This window comes from Tachypleus tridentatus, chromosome 3 (assembly GCF_004210375.1).
Source record: "Tachypleus tridentatus isolate NWPU-2018 chromosome 3, ASM421037v1, whole genome shotgun sequence".
In the NCBI taxonomy this organism is placed as follows: domain Eukaryota; kingdom Metazoa; phylum Arthropoda; class Merostomata; order Xiphosura; family Limulidae; genus Tachypleus; species Tachypleus tridentatus.
This window is the reverse complement of record NC_134827.1, coordinates 80575120-80590076: the sequence shown is the minus strand read 5'-3', so window position 1 is coordinate 80590076 and position 14957 is coordinate 80575120. Positions and strand designations below refer to the sequence as shown.

General features: G+C 35.2%; 1 protein-coding gene across 2 annotated transcripts in view; it reads right to left on the bottom strand.

Moving 5' to 3' along the window:
• LOC143247328 (uncharacterized) overlaps window positions 1–14957 on the bottom strand; it is a 90198-nt gene that overhangs the window by 15176 nt on the left and 60065 nt on the right. Inside the window, exons 4-9 of one of the 2 annotated variants that reach the window (XM_076495183.1) lie at window positions 12659–12730; window positions 10794–10937; window positions 10245–10316; window positions 7279–7350; window positions 4949–5017; window positions 4510–4653 (exon numbers count right to left, since the gene is read on the bottom strand). In XM_076495183.1, coding sequence (XP_076351298.1) covers window positions 4510–4653; window positions 4949–5017; window positions 7279–7350; window positions 10245–10316; window positions 10794–10937; window positions 12659–12730 — 573 coding nt within the window. The remainder of the gene's footprint in view (window positions 1–4509; window positions 4654–4948; window positions 5018–7278; window positions 7351–10244; window positions 10317–10793; window positions 10938–12658; window positions 12731–14957) is intronic. The other variant, XM_076495184.1, reaches the window with a different exon arrangement.

Genomic DNA, 14957 nt, shown 5'->3' with positions numbered 1-14957 from the left:
GACCCTAAAGGTGTACACCCGGGTACTATTACTTAATTCCGTGCACGTGCGCATCTTTTTGTGAAGTAAGCAATTGAAAAACTATATAGATATTCAGGTTTTTTCTTTTTTTCATTCTTATATGAACAACAAAACCCAGTTCGCAATCTTTTTTTTTATAATTTATGTCACAAAATATTCTTCTAAAATCTGCCTTAATGTAATTAGTTGTTGTATTTTATTACTGTTTTAAGGCTACTATCTAAATAGATAAAGTACAAAAATAATATAAAAGATGACATATTTTCTATATGAAAGCTAAAAGTAAGTTATAAAAAACTGAATTAGATCTAGATTATTAAAATAGAAAAATATAACTCGCAGGAAATGTAACTTTCTTGATGCTTTGAAAAGATTCTGTAAGTTAGGGTTAAACAAGAACAGATCACACAAATGTTCTGCATCCTTAATTACTATTAACTATTAAAACTGATATAAAGTACTGTGCAAAAGTGTTAGGACAAAATCAAAAATAAGATTTCAGGCTATTTTTAAAGAGCAATGGAAGGTAAATCACAGGTGAAACATCAAAGTTTTATTTAGTACAACAGAAACTCAGTGGAAGTGCTTGAGTTCAGCAAACAGTTAATATTTAGTATATCCCCTTTAGCTTTAAGGGCTGCAGACAGTCTTCCAGGCTTTGTTGCAACATATTTAATCAATGTGTCCTTTGGAATTTTGCTCCAAATGCCTCTACTGCAGTCCCGATAAAGTATTTTGGAAGTAACGTTTGACTTGTCAAGTTTTTAATCTATCAAAAAATCAGATCTGCTCATTTTGGTTGAGATCAATGATATAATGTGGGCCATTATATCATTAAAATGACTCCAGGAATTTCTTTCTTAGCTAGGTGATTTCTGTATAGGTTGGATGAGTGTTTGGAGTCATTATTTTCTTGGTAGTAGAATCCGTGACCAATAATACGTAAACCACTAGGTATAGCATGATGGATCAGTACCTGATGGTGTTTGCAATAGTCCATTATTCTATCTATTTTGTAAATATCTTCTGTCGCCTCAGCAGAAAAGCACCCTTAAACCATCACACTGCCTCCCCCATATTTCATAGTAACTGCTATGCATTGAAGTAAGTGTCTTTCACTTTGTGCCAAATATTTCAAACTTGGACTCGTTTATCCCTAACATCCTTTAACAATAACCAACAGCCCAGTTTTATACTTTCCAGCAAATTTCAGTCTCTTGGCAGTATTTGAAGATCAAACTAAAGGTTTTTAACTGTTACCTGACCAAATATTCCATTCTCTTTGAGTCTTCTTAATACTGTAGATCTGGACACTTTTCTGTCATCTGGTACATGGTTGTTTATCTTAAGGTTGAGATCAGTTTCAGTCTTCTTTCTGTCCCAAAGGCTGCATAAATAAAGATACTTAACATCAGTATCACTGAGTTTAGGTGTTCTGTCTTTTCCTTTCTTATTTTCAAATTTGCCTGTCTCGGTTTGACGAACTATGGTGTACTTGACAGCGTTTGGGGAGCATTTCAAGTCTGAAGCAATTTGTCGGAGAGTCCAACCAGCATCATATAAAATTTTTGTATGAACTCTCTGCTCTACCGACACTTGCCTACACGTTTTGAGCCGTGGCATAACACCAAAACATAATATATAGTGTTAAACACTGTTTTTATCAAGGTTTATTTATGGATTGCAATTAAACTGATTTATTCTATAAAATTCCGGTTTCATATGTTAGCTCCTCACTAATTTCTTTCTATATAGTTAAAACACTGCATGAGGCATCACGACAGTTATTTCAGACCCTAAATTTGATCAGTATGTTCATTCAAGCAGAACAAATTACAATATACCCTTGATACAAATATATGGGAATTCTAAATAATAATAAGTATTCTCATATTGACTCTTGCCCAGCATGGTCAGATGGTTAAGGCGCTCGACTCGTAACCTGAGGGTCGCGGGTTCGAATTCCGGTCACACCAAACAGGTTCGCCCTTTCAGTCGTGTAGGCGTTATAATTTGACGGTCAATCCCACTATTCGTTGGTAAAAGAGTAGCCCAAGAGTTGGCGGTGGGTGGTGATGACTAGCTGCCTTCCCTCTAGTCTTGCACTGCTAAATTAGGGACGGCTAGCACAGATAACATTCGTGTAGCTTTCGTGTAGCGAAATTTAAAAACAAACACCCTCACTTATTCATTTGTCAACAGGGATCAGAGAAACGTTACCATAGTGTTGAAATTTACATTCTGTAATGACATGCAAGATTAAAATGCAAAGAATGACAAAATATTCTATTGTTCTAACACTTTTGCCCAGTAGTGTGCATACCATCATGTATTGTATTAGAACAGAGAGGATAAAACAGTAGAAAAAGTACGATATTAAATATGTAAGGAACTTATCATTCAGCTAATTCGTACCACATATTGGTTTCCATCTGCAACATTTTTGTCTTTTTTATTTATGCTGATGTTATTTCTTCGTGACATCAATAACTTGATACAGCATGTACAACTGAGTTAACAGACAGTAATCCTAACACGTCCAAATTTACAAACAGCTAAATCTATGGAACACCGTTCACTTCTGTTTACTGGACATCGTCTGTAAATAATGTTCGTGAAACTTCATCCAGGTTTACGTTTCAAATTCATTCACAGCTTGCGCCGTTTCAGAGGGCCCGGCATGGCCACGTAGTTAAGGCACTCGGCTCGTAATATGAGGGTCGCGGGTTCGAATCCCCGTCGCACCAAACATGCTCGCCGTTTCAGTCGTGGGGGCGTTATAAAGTGACGGTCAATCCCACTATTCGTTGGTAAAAGAGTAGCCCAAGAGTTGGCGATGGGTGGTAATGACTAGCTGCCTTCCCTCTAGTCTTACATTGCTAAATTAGGGACGGCTAGTGCAGATAGCCCTCGTGTAGCTTTGCGTGAAATTCAAAACAAACAAACTAAACCGTTTCTAAGAGTGATTACTTTCAGACCGTCACGCTAATGTGAAAATTATAACCAACATCTGTGTTGCTCGTAGCGTATGTTACCAAAGACTGGAATTGTAAGAAAAAAGGTTCTCACTTAACGTGCATTGATTTCGAAACACAACAATGTCTTCACTCCTTTTATACCATTTCATTAGAAATTTCCATTGCTACAATAAGATTAGTAACAAAAATCAACTTGTACAGTCCACACTAAAAAGGGATACAAAAAATCATGAATATTTCTTCATAATTGAAAAAATCGATGAAGGTGCATTTTGGTCAAATAATTGACTTTTTTGATAAACTTACTGGTAAAACCCGTAGTTCCAGATGAACAATTTATCTTAAGACAACTAATATGGTTATTAAAACTTTTATTAAAATAAAGTAGAGAACAACGTTTCGACCTTCTTAGGTCGTCTTCAGGTTAACAAAAGTTGACCAAAGAAAGTCAAAACATTATTCTCTATTTTAATAAAAGTTTTAATATCTATACCAGCCGTCTTGAGATACATTTTTATTTCAAGTGGGTTTCTCGTTATCACGAGATGGGCAATTTAAGGTGAATACAATAGCTACAGAAGGGAGAATATGGGAGTGTTAATGTGAAAAATTTCCCCCTGGAATGTTCAGGCCCTGGAGTCCAATAACGGGATAGAGTGGCTGACCTTTGAAGTTAGGTTTACAGTAGATAGGTTAAATGTTTAGGCTACATGAAAGGAACGTAAGGGAAAACAGGAGATACGAAGAAGGGTGGGAAGAGAAAACAGATATTTCAGTGGCACATTTCATCTGAATGTATCTTAAAGGTGTCTAGCAACTGCACATATTGTTAAAAGATAGCTTTGTATCATTGTAATGCACTAACCCATGAAAAATATATGTTAAATAAGTGATAGTTTAGTGCGACGGTCATGCTTATTTCACTAACTTGAGTAATGGCTTACTAGATAACCAATAGGTGTGTAGAATATTAGACAGAGCGAACCTTTTAATTCTTCCATAAACTTATTATAGTGAGTTAACTTTTCAATTCTCTTCTAATCTTATTAAAGAGACATGACTTTTTAATTATTCCCTAATCTTATTAAAGAGACATGACTTTTTAATTATTCCCTAATCTTATTAAAGAGACATTACTTTTTAATTATTCCCTAATCTTATTAAAGAGACATGACTTTTTAATTATTCCCTAATATTATTAAAGAGACATTACTTTTTAATTATTCACTAATCTTATTAAAGAGACATTACTTTTTAATTCTTCACTAATCTTATTAGAGAGACATGACTTTTTAATTCTTCACTAATCTTATTAAAGAGACATTACTTTTTAATTATTCACTAATCTTAGTAGAGAGACATGACTTTTTAATTCTTCACTAATCTTATTAGAATGAGTTATCTTTTCACTTCTTCCTTAATTAATTATTCCCTAATCTTATTAGAGAGACATGACTTTTTAAATTATTCCCTGAGCTTATTAGAGGGAATATCTTGTTAAGTTCCTTACAATTCTTTTAGATTTGGAAGATTAGAAAAAGCAAATCTTCCCACGTCCTCAATCGGGTTTCTTCCCATCTCTAGTAGAGTCAGTTGTGGATTGTTCTCGAAGGTCTTGTCATGGACGTAGGAGATCCGGTTGTTGGCAAAATTTCTTCAAAAGTTAAAACAGGTATTCATGAGTCTTTTGGTATGCTTTGTCACTTTTCCAAAGTTACATTTTATACGCAAAGTTTTAGTGAAGAATCCAAAGAATATAAGCATGTTATAAGTGAGTTAGCATCAAAATGGGACAGGTATAAAAATGCTTAAAAATATAATACGTAATTGACAAGAAGAGACGTGACAGGGAAAGAGATTAGATTTTGGTCCAAACTATGTGCGTAGAAATATTATTTGAGTTAATTTAATATGAAATAATAAATTTCGGTCAACATATAAACACTTACAACTCTCTCAGCTGGTAAAGACTGGACAGTGCTTCGGGCAAATAATTTAGGTTGTTGTTGTTTATTTCTCTGGCAAAAGAGAAATAAAAATTCACAAATTATTTAATGTCATTTAAAGATCGAAAATACCGAGCTCTTATACAAAATAATATTGTCAATCTACCGTCTTCTGTTATTGTCTCTTTTCATCTGAACTTTAATGTTGTCTGTTTTTAATGGAACAACCATATTCCACAGCTGTGACAACTTGTGCAGTTTAAAGGCTTTTAAACACTGATTCAGCTACTCTGAGAGATAATTTCCACAATTAGAAACATATTAACACGATCATAAGCTTATGATAGCTCTTGAGATATTTCTACATCATTTAAGAAAATCCATTTAAATACCATCGGCAAAAGTTGAGCAAATATTTTTTCATAAGTTTGTGTTTTATGCATACATTAAAATTCAATAAACTTTCGATTGTCTTGTAACCTTCCATTTTTCGCTCTCGAGATACAGATAAGTACAGAAACATAACTGATTTGTCTTTTACGTATAGAGAAATGATACTTACATAAACTCATCCACTGAAAACAGAAAAAAACGTAAATTAATAATAAATAGTTAGGGTAAGACTATGATATGTTTTCAGGTAAATTAAACGTCAGATCTTCGTAAATACTTGCACTAATCCATTGTACTGTTTGGGCCAAAGATCCTTTTGGATATCTATCTGCATTAGCAGATTGAAAAGTCAGGTCACTGTCTTGTCATCAAAGACGGACGAGTTTGTAACTAAATAACTCTGCTTTTAGTGCTCGTGTTGTCTGTAAACGATCCTGATTATACTTATGAAAACGGACAATCCTGTTTGACTGTACAGTGAAATCTATTAACATGATTACATAATGTGATATAATCGCAGACGATTGTTTGATACACTGTTACACTGTATAATTTTCGTGTTAATAGTGCTACTATGATATATAACGAAATTTATCAGACTCGAGGACTTAGTGCGTTGTAATCATTCAGATGTTAACGTGTTAAAATAATTTAATGGACATATAACTCACAGTTATTTAAAATAATATATATTGTGTATATATATATATATATATATATAAAGGGTGGACAAAAAGTTTTCCTCCTGAAAATGTTTTTAATATGTTATATTTTTTATCAGGTAACACAAAACTTAGTAAAACTATGTTTTTAGAACGCACTCAAATAGATCTGTCAAATATAATCTCAAATCATAATTGGAACACTGGCTTTCGTAAATACCTGAACTTTTCGTGTTTTTAGTTACATTTTCTAATAAAGTGTTGTCCCCTGTTGTAGTTGCTTGGATTTTCTTGTTCCAATTAATCTGCAAACACGTTTCTTTGCAATACTCAAATTTAGCAACGAAATTCAAAATAACGCTAACCAGTTTCACAAATTATTATTTAGTCTGAATTTCCTTGGATTTCAGTACTTTTTCATATTGACGTGATACAGTTTCTAAGGGTTTGTACAGATACTCCTGAGTGATCGACTGCTATCTTTCTTTGAGTACTTCGAAAAGTTCATCTTTCATGTTTGGCTTGCGATGTTTCGTTAATCGGTTTAACTCAAGTGGAGCTATCTTTCGCACACACCCTGTATATACTTGTTGTGTGTGTGTGTGTTTAACAGTGAAATATTGTGTTTTGTTATATTAATCAAGATGGAGTCTTTGACAAAAGTTAAAAACCTTTCTTAGAAACGACAATAAATATTGTCTGTTTTACGGGCTGTACTTAATATACTTATAGATTGTTAATAAGGTCCTGATATTTAACTACAACATGAAAATCAACAATATATATATATTGTGTGACGGATGTGTAAGTGTGTATTTTTCTTACAGCAATGCCACGCCAGACTATCTCCTCTGAGAGGAATCAAACCCATGATTTTCGCACTGTAAATCAAAAGAATTACCGCTGTCTCAATAAGGGGAACATTATGTGAGGAAAAACAAATAATAAAGTTCACTAAGTACGATTGGGGGCGATATAGTCTCGGCCCCCTGACTGTCGATTTCTGTCGGCAACCAGTTTAAGAAGTTCAGGATTGTGAACGTGACTTGACAAAGTGATGTTGTAAACGGCATTAAATTAGCGTCTTTGATTCTTTGATAGAATCAACATGGCTGGAGGTACTTGAAGCTATTGTTCGAGATGACCACGATCGCGTGGTGTTGATGATAACAGGGAAATAAAAAAGGGAATTTTTTGATTGAATCTCGTCTCGTATAATCTGAAGAAAAGCTTTCTTTTTCTTTAAAACCACAAGAATCTAATTATTTCTTTACTTACAGAACTTTCAGTAAATGAAGGCCTTTGAAAGCTGCTCTCTCTATGACCTCGATTCTGTTACTTTGAAGAACCCTATCAATGAAAGACGTAAAACACTTTTTCACATGATGTCTTTCTTTACGGTCGTAAAACTTTTACTGGGAACTAGTTTGTTTGTTTGTTTTTGAATTTCGCACAAAGCTACACAAGGGCTATCTGTGCTAGCCGTCCCTAATTTAGCAGTGCAAGACTAGAGGGAAGGCAGCTAGTCATCACCACCCACCGCCAACTCTTGGGATACTCTTTTACCAACGAATAGTGGAATTGACCGTCACATTATAACGCCCCCACGGCTGAAAGGGCGAGCATGTTTGGCGCGACGGGGATGCGAACCCGCGACCCTCAGATTACGAGTCGCACGCCTTAATGCGCTTGGCCATGCCGGGCCCCACTGGGAACTAAAACGGATGTCTTTGTTTTATATATTGATGAAGTGTCGTCACCTATTGTTAACCTGTGCAATTACTGTAACAATTTTCACAGCTAAATATGTGGCTTTAAGATTTGAATATAACAACATAAAAATCAAAATTATTTTGGTCCTTCTGACCTTCTAGGTCCTAGGATGATGAACTGCCTAGGTACATAGCTCCTAAGTTTGTTAGATTACCAAAAAATAGAAAGCATTCTAAGGTTGGCGGATTATCCAGGAATACATAGCATCTTATAGTTTATGTAATCGAGAAAAAAGGACATCCTACAACTCGGCCCGGCATGGCCAAGCGTGTTAAGGCGTGCGACTCGTAATCTGAGGGTCGCGGGTTCGCATCCCCATCGCGTCAAACATGCTCGCCTTTTCAGCCGTGGGGGCGTTATAATGTTACGGTCAATCCCGCTATTCGTTGGTAAAAGAGTAGCCCAAGAGTTGGCGGTGGGTGGTGATGACTAGCTGCCTTCCCTCTAGTTTTACACTGCTAAATTAGGGACGGCTAGCACAGATAGCCCTCGAATACCTTTGTGCAAAATTCAAAACAAACAAACAAATAATCCTACAACTTAAGTATAATGGAAATAATTTCACATAATGTTTAAATTGTTTACACATTAGCATTCAAGCAAGATTACAATATTATCTCCTTGCTACGTTGTTACTCTAAGCCTGAAAACATTTGAGGTTCATTGTGTTAAAGTCGCATGCAAACGTAGCTATAACAATGTGAACAAAGTTAAAAGTAAATTATTTTATTATTTAAAGTAGAATTGAACTAGAAAAGTTTACATTTTCATTATGTATTAGTGGCATTGGTGATTTGTAATGATTGGTTGGAGATCGCGGCTTTTAGAGAAAGCTTCAGTAATTACAAGTCACTAGATTATTATATTCTTCAAAAAAAGAAACGCAAAAGGCAAAATTTGAGACAAATTGTTAACAAGTTTATTCCGGGTAGTTCTGTATGACATGTGTGAAACTTTGCACATTCACTGCTGAACATCCAAAGTCTGCAAATGCGAAGTCCACGCTCACTAGTTGAAGTTTAACGTCACTCAACGTCAATAACGAGTATGCCCTCCGTGAGCATCAATAACTGCTTGGCATCTCCTGCCCATGGAAGCGATGAGATGACGAATCACATCCTGTGGAATGGCTGTCCACTCAGCCTGCAAAGCTGCTGCAAGCTGAAGTAGAGTCTGCGGTTGAGGTTGTCGCCGTCACGTCGGTCCAACTCGTCCCAAAGATGTTCGATGGGGTTTAAATCTGGTGATCCGGAGGGCCAGGGAAGAACGTTGATGTTGTAGTGTCTCAAGAAGACAGTGGTGAGTCGGGCTGTGTGAGGACGGGCGTTGTCATGTTGGAAAACGTCGTTGACGTTCACCATGATGGGTTGCACATGGGGCCTAAGAATCTCGTCGACGGTTGCGTACGGTCTGATCGGAAATCCTACGCAGCCCTGGTATGGTTGAGGCAGTAGACGTCGCAGTGGTGGTCCTATTCCGAAGGTGACGTAACCGGATGTAGCGATCTTGTGCGGGCGTGGTCACACGAGGTCTACCAGATCGTGGACGGTCACGAGTTGATCCATGTTGTTGGTGACGATTCCATAGCCTTGTGATGGTGCTTGGGTGGACATTAACAGTTCTGGCAACATCTGATCGAGATTCGCCTGCTTCCAATCAACCAATAGCGTTGTTGCGTTGTGCTTCAGTCAGTGTTGGCGTAACTGTATTGCGTGTCGGTGGCTTAACACTGAGCTATGGAAACCGAGAACCCGTCACTTTTATAGGGATTTTGCACATGTTGCACTTACAGAACATGCAGATCTCTCAAACAAATTTATTGGACACGAATGCGTTTTGGCGAAAAATTCGATGTTTTCCTCCGTTTTCAAAGTGCACAACTTTTATTGTCATTTTGGTCTGACAATCAGTGCCTTAACACGTGTAACATCACATACTCTGAGCTTGTAACGTTATTACATATATTTCTCTTTAAAATAACAAAAATATCCCTTTTGCGTTTCTTTTTTTGAAGAGTATATTTTAGCAGTTAAAATTCAGATTGAATTTACTTGAAAAACAAAGGAAGCGATAAAATAATGGTAATGTTTCTAAAGAGAACAAATAAATTGTAGCATGTTTCTAAAGCAAACAAGTGAACTGTAACATGTTTCTAAAGGACACAAATAAATTGTAGCACGTTTACAAAGGACAAAATTGCTTTGTAATTTAACTGCAAGCCAGTTTGGAAGAAATGAATAAAAGAACTGTAGCACGTTTCTAAAGGACACAAGTGAACTGTAGCATATTTCTAAAGGACACAAGTGAACTGTAGCATGTTTTTAGAGGGAACAAAGGAACTGTTGCATGTTTTTAAAGAGAACAAATGAACTGTAGCATGTTTCAAAGGAGCTGTGAAGAGTACCTGAAAGTTTTAGGGAACAAGTAGTTTCCTTTAATTTTAAGAATATGAAAATTTGAGATATACTTACAGGATAAGAAGGTTCGTCTGATTAATAAAAGCGAAATCTGGAACTGTTTGAATTTTATTGTCAGCCAGGCTCCTAAAGAAAAAGATATTTATCTATAAATGAAATCTTAGTGGTTTTTTTTTTCATAGAAACAAGTTATAAGACAAAATGTCGATGCACTTGACGCATCTTTCAGTACACAGCTTAATGCGGTTTGGCGTTAAAAGGACTCCGTGTAGATAAACAAGGAAGAAATTTATGCAAGAATTACATTTTTTATGAATAGTTAATTACTCACAAACTAGATATGTAGAGTAATTAATTACTTCTAACTGGCAAAGCCTTTAGCAACAGAAGTATTGTGAACAATATAGATAATTTTACACATTTGTAAATTTGAGGTCGAATTTCAGTGATGAAGGCACATTAGTTTTTATTATGTTTCTTGAAAATGTGTTTGGCAAATATAACCCTTTAATCTTTTTATTTTGCTGTTCAGACGATAACATAAACAATGACATACGTGGCATATCGCAGCTGAACCGTTTTGAACAACTTAAAAGAACTCACAGAGCTTGAAGTTGCACCAACTCGGCCAGAGCAGCTGCTGGAATGTCCGTCAGCTGATTTCCGTCTAGACATAACCTTCGTAATTTCCGTACACCTCTAAGACTTCCTTTTGGAACGTGGCTGATTTGATTTGAATTAATATTGCTGGAATAGATAAGACTTGCCTCAAAAACTTGATAACTGGTTTATAGGTCTAGTGACAATTTTGGTTAGTTTGTTTGTTTGTATTCAAACTTTTTAATGCTGTAACAGTTCTTAAAGTTGCGACTTATGGAAACTTAATTATCTAAATTTATACAACAACTTATGGAAATTTAATGATCTAAATGTATTCAATAAACTCCATTAAAGTATTTGATGGTGTAAGTTAGTAATTAATCATAAAGCCACAAGATGAGCGGTCTGTGCTCTGCCCACCACGGCTAGGGAAATCCAGTTTCTAGCGTTATAAACCGGGGGTGGAAGACATTTTGTGTAAGATACTAGCTGCCTCTCATTCCGAGCTCGTAGACTAGTGAGAAATCAGAGAGACGATAGCCCCCTCTATCCCCTACTGGGGTGCTACTTGTTATCTCAAAAAGCTTTGTACGATAGTCACTCTTATAACTCAATCACGGCTTCAAAGTGTGGAGTCCAACTTTTAATTTTTTGTTTTTGTATTATTTTGTTTTGGAGGAAACACATAAACCAAGAACCCACTGAACATCTACCACTATGCTAACAACAATGTTATGGCTTGTTATATTAAAACTAACCATAAAAAAATGAGGTGTGTTTTTTCTTAGCTTGAAAATACTGAGAAATTCTCTCTATTTAATGGCCTGGCATGGTCAAGCGCGTAAGGCGTGCGACTCGTAATCCAAGGGTCGCGGGTTCGCGCCCGCGTCACGCTAAACATGCTCGCCCTCCCAGCCGTAGGGGTGTATAATGTGACGATCAATCCCACTATTCGTTGGTAAAAGAGTAGCCCAAGAGTTGGCGGTGGGTAGTGATGACTAGCTACCTTCCCTCTAGTCTTACACTGCTAAATTAGGGACCGCTAGCACAGACAGCCCTCGAGTAACTTTGTGCGAAATTCCAAAACAAACAAACAAACTCTATTTAATAATTTTTCGTTTAGTATTTAGCTCCATCTGGTGGTACCTACCGTCATTTGTTGTTTCATTGACTGTTGATCTGTTAGTTCATGAAAACAACTTATAAACAAACAAGATGAACACGAGCTTGTTATCTGAATATAAAAACAGTCTCCAATATATTTTAAACATTACAGTTTAAAATGAATAAAAGTAAAGTGAGTAAGCAGCCTTAACGTGACGCATTATCTTCCACGATCAAAGGACGTCAGCTACCCGATGTTTGAGTGTAATAACATTGTACTTTTAATTTATAAACTTATTCAGGCGTTTCACAAAATGTGTTTTCAATAATAAGCTGAGATAATTTTAGTAACGTCATTGGTTTAGTTACAGGTTTATAACATAAAAGCAAGTTAGGATAATTCGAATAACATCATAGATTCATCACATGCTTATAACATGAAAATTAAACTGGGATAATTTTAGTAACGTCATTGGTTTAGTTACAGGTTTATGATACAAAATTAAGTTAGGATAATTCGAATAACATCATAGATTCATTACATGTTTATAACATGAAAACTAAACTAAAATAATTTTAATAATGTCATTGGTTTAGTTACAGGTTTATGACACAAAAGCAAGTTAGGATAATTCAAATAACATCATAGATTCATTACACGTTTATAACATGAAAATTAAACTGGGATAATTTTAGTAACGTCGCAAGTTTATAACATTGAAGGTAAACTGAGATAACTTTAACAATGCCATAATTTGACTTACAGCGTTTCTAACGCCGGGACTGAGAGTAAGGCTTTTGATGGTACATTTTCCAATTTATTGTCTTGTAAAGACCTGAAAATCAAATATTGATAAGATTAAAGTTGATGTAAGGTACTGGAGCTCAAACAAGTTTTCACCAAAGATGAACTGAATTCACCTTCCAGTTAGAATAACATTAACTTTAAATACTGATAATAATATCTTGAAATATATTAAGAATTTAATGAATACAGTTTAGAAATAATTAATGAGACAGTAAAGATATCAATAAGTATGTATTTAATATATAAGAATATACGTTATGTGAACATATAAACCCTGTAGTTATTACAGGGACTAAAAGAGGGTAAGATATATGTAACAAAGCTATGGACATTAATTTTACTGGCAATAATGTTCTGTAACACATAAAAGCTATTCAGTCTTAGATTTATACTGGTTAATTATGGGTAATACTAAATGTTTGTTGCAGAGTTATAGTTTTGTTGTCTTCTTAATAGAAAACATTACATTCAGAACATGGAAACGGCAGCTATTCTAGACTTTAACATTAAACTAAACACGATAAAAGAGAGAACTTAAAATGTTCATTAAGTACTTTGATACATGCTACGCTGGAGTTAATGTGCCGCTAAACGAAAGATCGAGACGGTCGATTAATTAAGAAAAGAAACAATAAATTAACAGAACTACCGCCATTTCTAATACCTCACTTCGGAACCTGGAATGTTCAATTAGGAGCTGACGCCATTTCTGGATGATGTCACGAGAAATTTATTTATCGGCGGGAAAGAAAGGGAACGTGGTATAAAAAGGGGTAGAAATGAGAGGAAGATAAAATATGAACATTTAAGATGAGGATGATGAAGAAAACCGAAAGGAACTGGGACAAAAATCAAGTTGGTAATGTCCATAAGCTCGTGCAGAGAGACTGTCTTCAATATTACTTGCATATTTGATATGTAGGCGGAATTCTATAACAGTAATAACGCCGGTGCTATTTTAACGAAAGTATTTGGACACGCATACACACAGATATACGTACGTCAAAGAAAAGAATCTTGTAGTGACAACAGCGCCACATAGGAGTATACTGACAACTATCCGAAACATGAACTATGTCGCTAGGAGATAAAGAACCGTTAACCTGAATCGATATTAACAGCGGTTTGGTGAATCGTAACTCCTTGAAGTTTCGCTGGAACTATAGACTAGAAGTCAAAGTAACCATCGCTATAGGAGAGAGAGCATCGGCTGTTTAATTTACAACTGGTGGGTTTTGATGTTTAAAGGTTCAACCCGTAACATCAAATATTAAAAAAATAATAAAAAGCTTTTCGAAGATTCGCTTTTCTCCTAGGATGCGATGGAGAAAAACATATGTAACACATACAATATACATAGAAAATGTATTATAATATGAAATATACATAACATGTTAAAAATAAGATATGATTTGAAAAGAAAAGTTTCGATGAAAATAAGATGTGACTGTGTAAGAAATAAGATGTGACTGTGTAAGAAATAAGATGTGACTGTGTAAGAAATAAGATGTGACTGTGTAAGAAATAAGATGTGACTGTGTAAGAAATAAGATGTGACTGTGTAAGAAATAAGATGTGACTGTGTAAGAAATAAGATATGACTGTGTAAGAAATAAGATGTGACTGTGTAAGAAATAAGATGTGACTGTGTAAGAAATAAGATGTGACTGTGTAAGAAATAAGATGTGACTGTGTAAGAAATAAGATGTGACTGTGTAAGAAATAAGATATGGCTGTGTAAGAAATAAGGTATGGCTGTGCAAGAAATAAGATGTGACTGTGCAAGAAATAAGATATGACTGTGCAAGAAATAAGATGTGACTGTGTAAGAAATAAGATATGACTGTGTAAGAAATAAGATATGACTGTGTAAGAAATAAGATATGGCTGTGTAAGAAATAAGATGTGACTGTGTAAGAAATAAGATATGGCTGTGTAAGAAATAAGATATGGCTGTGCAAGAAATAAGATGTGACTGTGTAAGAAATAAGATATGACTGTGTAAGAAATAAGATATGGCTGTGTAAGAAATAAGATGTGACTGTGTAAGAAATAAGATGTGACTGTGTAAGAAATAAGATATGGCTGTGCAAGAAATAAGATGTGACTGTGCAAGAAATAAGATATGACTGTGCAAGAAATAAGATGTGACTATGCAAGAAATAAGATATGGCTGTTTAAGAAATAAGATATGACTATGTAAGAAATATAAGACAGTGTAAGAAATATGATAACAGTCGATAGAAAATAAAATC